The sequence below is a fragment of the Physeter macrocephalus genome, chromosome 4 (genome assembly GCF_002837175.3).
Source record: "Physeter macrocephalus isolate SW-GA chromosome 4, ASM283717v5, whole genome shotgun sequence".
Classification (NCBI taxonomy): domain Eukaryota; kingdom Metazoa; phylum Chordata; class Mammalia; order Artiodactyla; family Physeteridae; genus Physeter; species Physeter macrocephalus.
In genome coordinates, this window is record NC_041217.1 from 66,178,477 (window position 1) to 66,191,738 (window position 13,262).

The 13,262-nt window shown below is 34.2% G+C and overlaps 1 protein-coding gene across 6 annotated transcripts in view; it reads right to left on the reverse strand.

Moving 5' to 3' along the window:
- Positions 1–371: 371 nt before the first annotated feature.
- The window catches only part of NUF2 (NUF2 component of NDC80 kinetochore complex), a 31,686-nt gene continuing 18,795 nt past the window's right edge, over positions 372–13,262 (reverse strand). For 5 of the 6 annotated variants that reach the window (XM_007130599.4, XM_024116849.3, XM_007130600.4 and 2 more), the window contains exons 11-15: positions 12,913–13,050; positions 10,764–10,904; positions 9,590–9,765; positions 8,500–8,635; positions 373–2,538 (exon numbers count right to left, since the gene is read on the reverse strand). In XM_007130599.4, the coding sequence (XP_007130661.1) occupies positions 2,404–2,538; positions 8,500–8,635; positions 9,590–9,765; positions 10,764–10,904; positions 12,913–13,050 (726 nt within the window). In that variant the 3' untranslated portion in view covers positions 373–2,403. Of the gene's footprint in view, positions 2,539–8,499; positions 8,636–9,589; positions 9,766–10,763; positions 10,905–12,912; positions 13,051–13,262 lie in introns of all 6 variants that reach the window. The other variant, XM_007130602.4, reaches the window with a different exon arrangement.

The window sequence follows — 13,262 nt, forward strand, 5'->3', positions numbered from 1 at the left end:
AGATTGGATATTGCCACCCTCATTTCTTATTCCATAATGATTTTCATGTGATATGTGATTTGTATCACAGCAAATGCCAAAAACCCAGCTTCATAAAGATATATCATTGAAAGGAATGTAGTGTGATCTAACATTGAAACTGAACTGCCTTGAGCTAGTAGTTCACATTGGTGTCCAACAGATAGCAACTATCACTCTGTTTTCTTTGCAAATTTAAATATTGCATGGTTTCTCTGTGAGTTCACTATGGCACCCGAGCAGCACAATTTGAAAATCTAAAAAACTTTGTAAAAATTACTGACATAATCTAATTTGCATGTTTAGAATAACCTAATACCTTTGTAGAGGTGGGTTAGAGACTGGAAGCCTGGTAAAAAGGATTATTGCAAGTACGCCAGCTGAGAAATGATGATGATGTAAACTGCAACATGGGCAAAGATGTGAGAGAAGGAGACTTGGGTACATCAATGGAGATCTTGCTAACTAAATGGATATAAAGGAGTGAGGGGTAGTGGCATAAGAAGGAAAGTGGGTGAGTTCCTTTTCCATAACATGTTTTTAAGTATTTTGATAATCATATTTGAATCTAATCACTTGCAGTCCTGTGTTTTATTTCATGCATGAAAAACATTACTCTGAAAAGGTCCATTAGGCTTCACCAGAATGCCAAAAGGTTAAAACCATTTACAGTCATCCCTCAGTATCTGCTGGAGATTGGTCCCAGGACCCACCTCAGATTTTGTCAGCTTATGCTCTGGTCCTCTGTATCTGTGGTTCTGCATCCACAGATTCAACCAACTGTGGATCATACAGTCATACTGAAACAAATTCACGTAAAAGTGGACCCTTGCAGTTCAACCCTTGACAGGGTTGTCAAGGGTAAACTGTACTGGCCATTGGATACCCAAGTCTGAAATTCCGGAAAAATATGACAAGTGTAACTAGTAACTAAATGTATATAATGCAGTAAAAGTTGCATGGATGTTTAATTCGTGATTGAAGTGGTGGGTATTGATAAAAGTTTTCAAGGACGGGTACAGAGGTTGAGGAGAGGAGGGTCAAGGGCAGAAGTCTAGAGAACACAAACACTTCAGAGAAGAACAGAGAATGAAGCCCTCGTGGAAAAACATTTAAAAGGAACAGACAGAGAATTAAGAGAACCAAGAGAGCAGTGTTACTGAGACAAAGGGAAAAAAGTACTGGACAGGTAGAATGTAAGGACGATAAAGATTAAAACACGTCCAGGGAATTTTGATAACTATTAATGTGATCTTAGAAAGTTCAGTGAATTAGTATGGAGAGAAGTAACAATGCCATGATGGGCAGGGAATGAAGTAGAAGCACATGTATAGATTAGGTTTTCTAGAAATTTGGTTGTGGAAAAAGAAAAGAGCAAGAGCTGAAGGTGGAGATGGGTCCAGGGGAGTTAAAATTTTTTTAATATAAAATGAGAGACATGGTCATGTTTACACCCGTTACCTAGCCTCATAAACAGACCTTTCTATGGATTAAAATTCTATTTTAAAAAAGCAAGAAAGGGATAGAGCAATAGCTCAATTTTGTGTCCCAACTCTTCCTCCCTGGACACCCAGCTCTTTCCACTCCTCCTATTCCAGGGCTTTTCCTGTCACTGTAAGCCTACTCTCTACTTACCGTAGTATTTTAGTATTTCTGACAAAGAGAAAAGTACCTGGAACTCCAAATACCAATACTTAATATATACATATGTCTACCAGACATATACATGTCTACCATGGCACTGTTCTAAGCAGTTTGCACATTTTAACTTATTTTCCTCATAAAAATGCCATGGCACCAGTGAAGAATTAGACTACCACACTCATACTTTCTCTTTTAAATAGTTACATTAGAAAGTGTGGTACAGTAGAAACATTCCAGACCTCAGTCTCATACAGAGCACAGTTCAAATTTTGGCTCAGGAACTTCATAGTTACTTCATCTATAAAGTAGTTACAAAAATGTCTACCTAGAGTTGCTTGAGTGAGTGAAGATCAAATGAGATCCCACAATGCTTAGTGCAAAGTCAGGGCTCAATAATACTATACCTCTGTATGTCAACAAACAAAGCAGCAACAGCCATGATAATAACAGAGAAAAATTATATATTTCAAATGCAATTATTTCTGTTTTACTCCAACCACCACTTAACAAGGAGCAGAGTAGAGACACGAATGGCTGCACAAGCCATTTTAAGTTTAAGTTCATAAAAGTCTACATTAAATGCATTATCTTACAAAATAATAACCTATGAGAGTATATAAAAAATAACTGAGCCAACATTATTTGGTACTTTTGATACTTCCATTAACTTCAACTTAACTATTCCTTTCCGAAAATTAAAAATTGGCAAGCTATTTACAAAAAGATGTGTAATTTTGTTAATCAGGTTGACATTCTGAACATCTTTCTCTTCAGTTCAGCTGTTTTCTCATCTATTTTAGTATGACAGTCCTCTGTTGCCTTTTCAATACCTTCATGGTATTTCTCCAAAGCAGCTTTCAAGCTGAGAAATATTTCCTAAGTAGAAAATGAAATATAATAAGAATTATTCCATGCAATGACCTAAACTAAAAATGAGTTACAAGAATTCCAACAGTCTCGTTCATATTTATTAATAATATTTTACAGCCTAAAGTACCTTATGCACATGTACACACTCGTATGCCTACTCTTATTAAGCTGTGCAGATGCATCAGAAACTCAGCTACTTAGAAAGAACAAAGCAGAGACATTAACAATGGCTTGAATTCCAAGACATTAAGAACATATTTTTAATCATCAAAGAAAAATTTTTACTTTGGAGCTTTTCATGTTTACTCGACAAATACCTAGATTACTGTACTCTGCACTTGACCCTGATCATTATTTAAATGATATGTAAACAGATTTAATAAGTAATCTACAGGACTGAGAAATACAGGAATACCTTTTAGAATTGTTCTAACAAACTGATCAGGCAGTCCTACTATAAGCAATAGTGAGTTTTCATATAAACCTATATGGATGTGTTAAGAATTAAGAAAAAATTACAAAACAATTTCTATAGACTGAATAAAATAATAAATGAACCACTTTGCATATATTTTATTCTATCCAATACTCATCAAATGCAATTTTGATCCGTTTATTATTGATTTTTCTTAAACAAAACAATTCTCAAACCTTGATACAAGAAAAAGTAGTATTCTGAAAGATTATAAAAGGTGTTTCACCACTGAAATAAAACAGCAGGCCTTTTCCAATGGAAGGAAAAAGCAATAAATGGGTATAATGGGTATAAATGTTCTTAATTTTAAGTGCTGCTCCCATAAAACTTTTCTTAAACCCATAGTTTGGCTACTATTTATCTTAGTTTAAATTCTAGTGTAGATACTGTCTGATTTTGAGCAAATTATATAGATTATAATTTAATATAGTATGGATTCAAAATGTTCCCAAAAAGAACAACACTATTTCCAGAGACTGCCACCTATGCAAGTTTGAGAACTACTGCTCTAGATTAAGTGAATATAAATAGATGCTTAAGGCTAAACATTTTCCCAAAATCTAAACATAGATCATTATTAAATCCTAATACAAAAATAGAAGAGGGTATTTAGATTCCCAAGATCTAAATCAGGCATCAAATTACTACAACTATGATGGAATATTAATCATTAGGAAAATAAATCAAGTTTTTGATACCTTTATTTCTTAAATCTTGTAGGAAAAATAAGGTGAATTAGTTGCTATCTAATGTAAACACCATTTAAAAAAAATATCAGCACGTTTCAGCAGCTACAGATCAATTTAATTTCCTGGCTCTACAGAGATATGTATTTATTCATTCCAAAAAGAAAGCTGAATAAATTTGGTAGAAAGACATTACTCATGAGAAACTATTAAAATGAAGTGTGGTTAAATAAAGATATACAATCTGTAAATATCTGAACCAACCATTTCAATACACTCAGAGGAACAATTTTCTCCTGAGAACAACTATATTCTCAAGGAGGAACCAAATCCTACAGGTAGAGTCACAATAAATGAATGAAACATTAAAGCCCAATTCCACTGGCACATCCACAGAAGCAAACAAACATTTGAAGTTCTAAGCCAACCCTCACAGGATATTAATAGCAATAGATCACAGCCCTCACAAAAGCTACATATTTCAATTTCCAATTAAATTCTGTATCCAAGTGGAACTTTATCATATTCATTCACATAATAAGTAAGTCTTACTGTGATAGCTTGGCTGAAGTTAAATATTTTTAAACTCAAACTCTAGTTCTACAGTGCCTAACATGACAACCACTAGGGACACGTGATTATTTAAATTTACATTTAAACAGCTACATGTTCCTCAGTTGCACTGGCCACACTTCAAGTGCTCAGTAGCTACATGTACCTAATGGCTACCGTACTGAGCAGTACAGAACATTCCTAGCAGTAAGTTCTTTGCACAGCATTGGTCTAGGTAATTATCTCACTTTTCAAATCAGAGGAATTCAAGATGACATAACATCCATGGAATTTTATGGCCAGTGTAGCCATTTACCCACAAAGTATGTATTAATTCATCAACCAATATATTACTGAGTACCTTCTACAAGTAGCACTGTAAATAGTACAACAGTACAATGGAACGTGCAATTATGCTTTCTACCTTAAAAAAACATACAATCCAGACCAGACAGGATACTGAGCACTTAAAATATAGCTAGTATAAACAAGGAACTAAATTTTAAATTTTATTTCATTTTAATTAATTTAAAAGTAAATGTAAATAGCCACATGTTGCTAGTAGCTACCCCATTGGACAGCACAGATCAGAACAGACTAAAAATGCTATAGTATTTGAGAAGGAGAGAAATCAAAGATATCTGAAAGGAGCCAGATAAAGTTATATTGAGAATACACTTTCCATTAAACCTTAAACAATGAAAATGATTAGCTTAGATACAAACCTTTAAAAATCCTAGAAGGTAGGGATCATGCCTTCCTTGTTCATACTTACTCCCTGAATCAAATATAAAGGCTGGCATCTAGTAGGTGCATAGACCATTTGTTGAATGACTGACTAAATGCATGAATAACTACAGGACAACAGGGAGTTCCTGTTTTAAACGAGAAAGTGTAGTAATAAGAGTGATATTTTAGCAGGTTAAATTTGGCAATACTTAGGATTCAGGGCAGATTTGATGCAGGAGAATCTTAAGTCAAGGAAGAAATTTAGCCAGATTTTGCTGGAATTCATGAGTATTAGAAAGTTATGTGAAAGAAGTATGATTAGAAAGGGGTTGTTATGAACAGTATCAATGACATTATCTTGGTGACTGGATATCAGGATTATCTAAAGAAAATCCAAAATTGCAATTCTTTGTGATATTTTGAAAATGATGATGCCACTGAAGAATATGAAGAAATTAAGTGAAAGAGAGAGGGAAAGGGAAGGGGAAAGAGAGAGAGACAGAGGGGGAAGAAGAAAGTGAGGAAGAGGAAAGACACTAAAGATGTTGAATGTAATTTAATAATTGTTTATTTTTGTTGTGATAGCTAATCCATTGAAAATATCCATCAGGCATCTAAAATAAGGAGTAGAGTTGAGCTAGACAGAACAGGAAACGGATTTTTGAAAGCTATCTAAATAAAGATGATGATTGAAACTAGAAGAGATGAAATATCTATGGAAAATAATAATTAGTGGAAAAAAGGATATGATGATCATTAGGATCCAACAGAATTACACAAAGGACAGTTTGGCAATCTTAACATATCCTTCTTTCCTTTTCATGAAAGATGATTATGAAGTAAGCTAAAGAGGGTTCTTTGACAAAATACATCTTGATTTCACCGGGGGACTTAGAGATTCTCCCAAGCTATTTTGGAACAAATGGATATCACAGTGTTGTCTGGGTAAAGGTATGGTTAGAACAACTTAGCAAGTTGAACAACTGTATCCAAAGTTTTGATCAATAGTTCTAGGCCATTCTGAAGGAAGAAATAAAACACAGCAAAGGGCCCAGTTCTACTCAACATTTATCTCCCCTGGAGCAAAAGGCATGCTGGTCAAATTTGTAGGTGATGCTAAGCCATGAGAAATAGTTAATGTGAATGATACATAGACTTAAACTGACCTTGAAATTTTGGAAATCTAGGTGGAAATAAATAACATGAAACCTAAAATAAATAACAGTAAAATCCAGAATTAAAATTTCAAAAAAATAGTTGCATTAAAGTGTGGTGAAAAAATTTTAAGTTGGCAGAACCTCATATGAAAAAGACAGAGGTCCTTTAATTGATCACAAGCAAAATATGAGCCAAGGGCAAGATGCTGCTGCTAAAAATCCAACCCAATATTATGCTTCATTAACAGTAGCCTTGTGCTCTGGGGCTGGTCACACTATTACTTGGAAGACTAGGTTTAGTACTGGGTTCTACATTTTAAACAGAATAAAAAAAGCAGGAAACAGAGTGGAGAGGACAGTAAACAGAATAATGAATCAGAAAATTAAACTATATAAAGAATGGCTGGAAAACTAGGGCTAATTAACCTGGATGAGAAGGCTGAAAGAACCCATGATCTTTACCCTCAAATGTCTTAAGTACAGTTTTATTCAGTAGAAGAGGATACAGATTTGTTCCAGAAAGGTGATCTTGGTTCACTAGAGTACAGAAATGAAAATTTTTAAACTCAAAATAAGAAGTAACATTTTAATAACTATAGCTGTCCTAGTAGAACAGCTTGGGTAGTGATGAGCTCTATAATATTGAAAACAACGAAGCAGAACACATCAGTGGTTCTCAAGAGCCATGCTAAAAAATTTAGGCTCTTGGGCCCCACTGCTGGTAATTCTAATTCAACATATTTTGGTGGGGGGTTGCTCATCTTTAAATTCCTCATTGAGTTCTACTACATGGCTAATTTTAAGAAACAGCATGCTAGATGGCTTTCCAATTTTACAAATATTTATGGAAAGCATACTACATATAAGGCAGCATTTTAGGCATGGTTTGACATGACATACTAAGGTAAAAAATAAGATTGCTATTGTTGAGAAACTTAAAATGTTATTGGCAAGACATATATACACAAAACTAAATGGAATTTAAGGCAGGCACGGGCACCTTTTATGACCTATAGACAAAGGGTACTTACATTAGTAACTGGTTCATTAATTGTATCTGACCATGTGATAACAAATAAATATCTGCTCATTTGATTTGGTTAAGAAGTAGGATTAAATATCTCCTAAGGTCTTTCTAACCCCCATTCTAGAGATAAACAGAGGGCCAAAGGCTTGGTAGATATGCAGTTAAGGGGCAGAAAAAAAAAAAAAGTAGTTGGAATGTAGAAAGAAAAGGAAGAATAGAAAAAATCAGGACAGTGTACTGGGCAGACCATGGGAGGGGAAACCCAGCCATTTTCTTTTTCTTTCTTCCATTCCTTTCTTTCTTTCCTTCCTTTTTTTAAAGTAGCCTTGAGACAATCCTCACTATGTATATATACACTTACATGTGCACGTGCTAACAATCTAATATTTCAGAGGATAAAAGTTCCTGAGAACAAGAGAGGGGACTGCCTACTGTGGTTCTTTTAGTATTAAGAATCCTTGCAAATTAAATGTGAATGGTGAAAGGTAATGATAGCATGTTTAAATATCTTTCAGGTTTCAGAGGTTTAGGATAAGATATCAATGTAGGCAAGATGAAGAATGAGAAAAAAAGAGGCGAAGGGATTTTACATGATAAAGGGCTGTTTTTAGTGACTTCTGGTAGAGCAGTTTGGGACAATCTTGAGGACACTAGACAAACTTTAAAGGCTAAGGATAGAATGAGATGTGATAAAGGTAGCAGGAATAGACTTTTTTGGGTCTTTGGCAGTTAACAAAAAAAAGAGAAATAAACATAATAAACGTATTATGTTTGGCACTATACTGACATTTTGGAAGATAAAAATGTAGAAGACAAGATGCCTGTCCTCATTATACTTGAGACTGTTTATGAAACAATAAATACACTTGAAACAAGCAGAGTAACTTTAGGTAATTATGATAAAATTATCATTAAAAAAAATATATCAAAATACCAGTAACAACTCAAATACATTTAACACTGATGATAAGAAATACTTCTGAGATCCTTTTATCAGGAAAAAATGCAAAAATTTTTTAGAAGACATTACTTTAAATCACCATCTAAATTCATGTATCAAACAAATTCAGAACCTTTATGGAGCACCTACTCGCATTGCAAAGCACAATTCTAGGTGCTAACAGGGAAAAAAGGCAAGGAAAGAAAAGGTATGAGGAGACATACATGCAAACTATCCCAGGGTAATGGAAAAGCTGCTATAAATGGAAATAAAAGCAACAGACCTGAGGGGTCAATTTCTACTCTGGAGAACTGACAAAATCTTCAAAATGAGGATGACATAATTTACATTTTAAACTTGTGAGATTATCTGAAATTAATTTCTTATGAACATATACTCACCTGAGACTTCAGTTTCTCCCTTTCAGCAGCATCTTTTAGTTGTTGAATTCCAAATTTAATTTTTTGGATTTCTTGATTAATTGTGGTTACTCGCTCATAGACAGCACCTCTTTTTTCTTGAACTTTATTGCAATCTCTAAAGGAAAGTAGAGACAGCTAAATTATAATTCCTCTTAAGCATCTAAACAGTCAAGCATTTAACTCTAATTTTGATTCCAAAGAGACTGTTTGTATTTGACTGACTGACCTAAAACTCTTCTCAAGATACAAAAGCAAACATGAGAATTGCAGGGTGGAGCTATATTCAGGTCATGGCATAGAGTAAGCTCTTCCACACAAAGCTGTTATTTAACATGGAGATCTTAAGTCACATCTCCCCAGTTGTGCTCACTCATGTACTGTTGTTAGGAGTGTGAATCAGCACAACTTTCCTGCAAGGCATGTGGCAACAAATTAAAACCCTCAGGTTCTGCCCTTTTGCTTCATCTGCATGAGGAGAGCAAAGGAAATCTTCAGACCATCCTAATACACCTTTTAGAGGCTGAAATGGTGTCATCTCATAGACATATCTGGGGCATTTATTCTAAAAACGCATTTTTGCAACTGATGGGAAGAAGACTCTACCAATGAAACACCCAAACATACTGGCCAACAACAACGATGACGACGGCCATGACAAAATGCTTAGCAAAGTACTACTTCATATATGAATAAAAAAATAAGACTTTTTCTCAAAATATGCTGTTACAGACCAGCTGGACAATAAAATGAACCGGCTGATTCACTCTAATACAACTCTAGACCAGTCTCTAAAGTGCACTGAAATAAGCAGTAGCACCAGAACCCTTTTGAAGAATTGTACAAAGGAGTTGGAATTGTGATATCAGGAAAAGAAAGAAAAGCTAGTACCAAAAACATCTCTAAATCTAGATATAGCAACATTATGAGATTCATAATTAACTCATCTGTTTTAGTCACCTAACAGTGGAATACCTTTTTGAAATTATAGTAGATTTGGAATCTTAGGGAAAAGGTGAATTAGGTTTTTCTAATTACTTTCTAATACATTAAATTTAAAATAAGTTCATACTCAATCACGGTGCGTTTGTACTGCTTGACATCCTCATGCTTCTTATTTATTCTGAACTGTGCTGTGGCAAGTTTTTCCTTCTTCACAATCATCAGTCTTTTAAAGGAGTTTTCTTCAGTCTTCAATTTCTTCAGTTCTGACTCATCACTCTCAATTTTGTCCTCCAAGTTCAAGCTCTGTATTTTATGAGATGTATTTAAAGTCAATACAACCAATTAGGATTTACAAATAAAATGAAGGACTATTTTCTAGGATGAGCTGTAATAAAATACAATTTTAAAATGTGATAAAACTGTTTAAACACTGAAAGCCCAGCACAAGAATGCAGACTGAACAAAACAGACAACAGGAAGGCACTAGGGATACTGAGAAAGAACCTGACACCTAGAGAGGTGTTATTTATCATGTCATTTTATCAGCAAGGACTGGAATAGAAGAACACATTAATAAGATCAGCCAACAAGCTAAGTTGAGGGGGTGAGGGTCTGAACTAAGGTAGTAGGAATAAAGAGGAAAGAGTAGACCCTAGAAACAAAAGCAGTGGATCGCAATCCTTTTTTGTGCTGACTCTTGATGGGAGATAAGGGAAGTGTGTAGCTGGGAAAGAATATCTCAGGCTACTCACCTTTCAACCCCTTTTTCCCTCAAGAAAGAAATCCTTCATTAAACGCTATGTCAGTGATCCTGGGGACAGTCTGGATTAGGACAATGAAGTGAAAAGGATTTTCAAGTTTCTAGCCTAAGAAACTTAAAAACGTTGGCCTTAGCTGTCCATCTTCACTCAGGGCAGGGTCTGTGTCGTAAACTTTAAATCTCTTTATAGATCCTAGCTACAGTGTTAAGCAGTAAGTTGGGACTTTATGCTTACTGATTAGATGATCATTTCCAACTGTCAGAACAAGTTTAAAATTCCATTACTTTTTTCCAAAATATACATGGTAATATGCTGTTAATTAATTTATTATTCATTTCATCTGAAGGTTAAAATGGGTCTACTATTGCTATGTTTAAAAAGAACAGTGTTTTATCCTTGAGCACACATTGCCACATCTATTATAATGTAGAATGACCCAGCTTTTCTGTAGGAAAATAGCAATAGAAAGTAAAAGCAAATTCAAGGGACTACAGTAAACTATTACATAGTAAAGACATAAAAACTCCATACAATACAAACCTCCTTTAAGATAGTGGTTAATTTTTCCCTATTATCTGCAAGGTCCTGTATTTTCTTTTGATATAGCTGCACCTCCAGCTGACATGAAGGCAGGCAGTCAACAGAGTCTCGATAGATTTCATACTTTTCCATCACTTCTTGCTTTGAAAGAAAAAAAACATAGAAACCATGTTGGCACTCTCCTTTATGAAACCGCAGTAATGTCAATTTGTTTGCTCTTAAATAATTTCTGTACTTGATACTGAAAGCTAAAGAGCAGAGAACAATTAAGTTTCTAGGTCAGTAACAAAGCACTATTACTGACATGTGTCTAAGCACATATAATTATGCTTCCTAATTGCCAAATATCCTTGAACAAAGAAAAACTACCATAATTTTACTAAATCACTCATTGAAGTACCTTCCAAAGGTTATTCATAATGATTTTAAAAGAGTTCATTTCTGCTAATACTCAACTACTCCTGATTATTCCTGGGCAATTATATTACCAATTATAATCTTCCAATTCATTTGTGTAATAACTATTACTACAGCTAATTCTTTCAAAAAGATTAATTCTTCTTCTAAAATTAGGAAATGAGCATATGTTTACCACAAGCACTGCAACAATACAAAGGCTTCTTTCCTTTCCCCACTAGTCTATCTCTCCTCCCACCTTATTAACCAGTTGGATTTTGTCTTCAGTGAAATGCTTAATCATATTTCAGCTCATTTTTCCATTAAGTTGTCTTTTTCCTACTAATTTGTAAATATTCTTTTGTGTCTTTGCATATCATGGATATAATCCCTTTACCTGTCATATGCACTATATATATGTTCCACAGGTCTACTTTTCGCTATAGCTTCTGAGTTTCCAATCTTAATTTAAAAACTCTATCCCAGTCCAAGATAATACAAGTGTTCTAAAATTTCTAAACTTGTTAAATTTTCAATCCAATTAAAAATTATTTTTGTAAATGGTGCAAGGTATACACCCAACTTGCTTTTCGCCTAGATGAACTGCCAATTGAATCAGAATTGCTTATTAAATAAATAGATCTCATAAACACTCGGATATATTTCTGAGCTCTCATTTCTGTTCTAGTAATCTTTGTCTATTCCCGTGTGATAATTCTCAATTATCAGGAATGACTTGAAGAACAAATTCAGAGATAAACCAGAAATGTTCTTTTTAATTAATAGTTTAAAACCCTTTCCTCATAAAGGATGCTAAATTGTCTACCCACTTCTACTTTTGTCCCACATACCTCAATCCATCTCCCAGAGTAACCCATAATCTTTTTAAACTTAAATCATACCATGTTCCAACACTCCCCTTTTAAACTAGCCAGTGGTATGCCCTTGCTCTTAAGGTAAAATCCAGCACCCTGAATAATCTGCCCGTTGTCCATTTTTCCATCATCATCTCATGCTATTCTCCTTCTTATACATCATGCTTTCTTCCTTGACTATAACTTACTCTCTACTACTACCTCATAGAATTTGCATATGCTGTTCCCTCTGCCTTGAATGCTCTTCCAATATCAATTTATTAATATAACCTCTGTTCATCCTTCAGATGTCAACATAAATTTCCATTCCTTCCCACCTCCACCTCTTGATTTCCACAATACTAAACTAGGTTACTCTCATTATGTTATTTTGAAGCACCCTATCCTATTTTTTGTTTGTTTCTCTTTTTGGTGCTTTTTTAAAAATAGACTTTATTTTTTAGAGCAGTTTTAGGTACATAGCAAAATTAAGCAGAAGGTACAGAGAGTTCCCATATACTTCCTGCCTCTACACATGCACACCCTATACTTTTTCATAATACATATTATAATTTATAATTATATAATTGATTTTAAAATTGTTTAACACCTTTCTCACTTAAGATAAAGTAACTAAGTCTCATGAGGACAGGTCATTTCTGTTTTGATCACCCAGTGCAAAAGACTCAAAAATTTGTTGCATAATTAAACAAATGTCTTGAAATTATACTTCTTTTCCTACATCCATTTTAGAGAAGAGCTAAAAATTAAAGACAAGGGCAAAAAGCCTAAGAAGAAGAGATGTATAGATAATCTGGAAATTAGAAAATTAACACACAATTAAACAAGAGTTGCTAAACAGAAAAAGAGAAAAGCATTAAAATAAAAAGGAAACTCACTCTGGAATTCTTAAGCTTCTGGACTGTATCTTTCATTTTTTCTTTATAATTCTTAAGCTTCTCTGGAGAATCCACAATTTTTGTTTTCAAACTCTCTTGTACTTCTTTCAAAGAAACCACTGACAATTTTAGTTCATTCTGTTGAGAAAACATTTTTATATGTTAGATATAATAATAAAACTGGTGATTAGCCACTACAGTAATGGAAAAGAACAAAGAAATGGGTCTGTGTTTGTTGTAGTGGGGGTTAAATTAAATTTTGACCACATCACTCACCTGCTTGATTGTTCACATTTGTCTGCAGGCCAAAGATCAGGCTCCTTAACACACTATTCAAGATCTTTCATTAT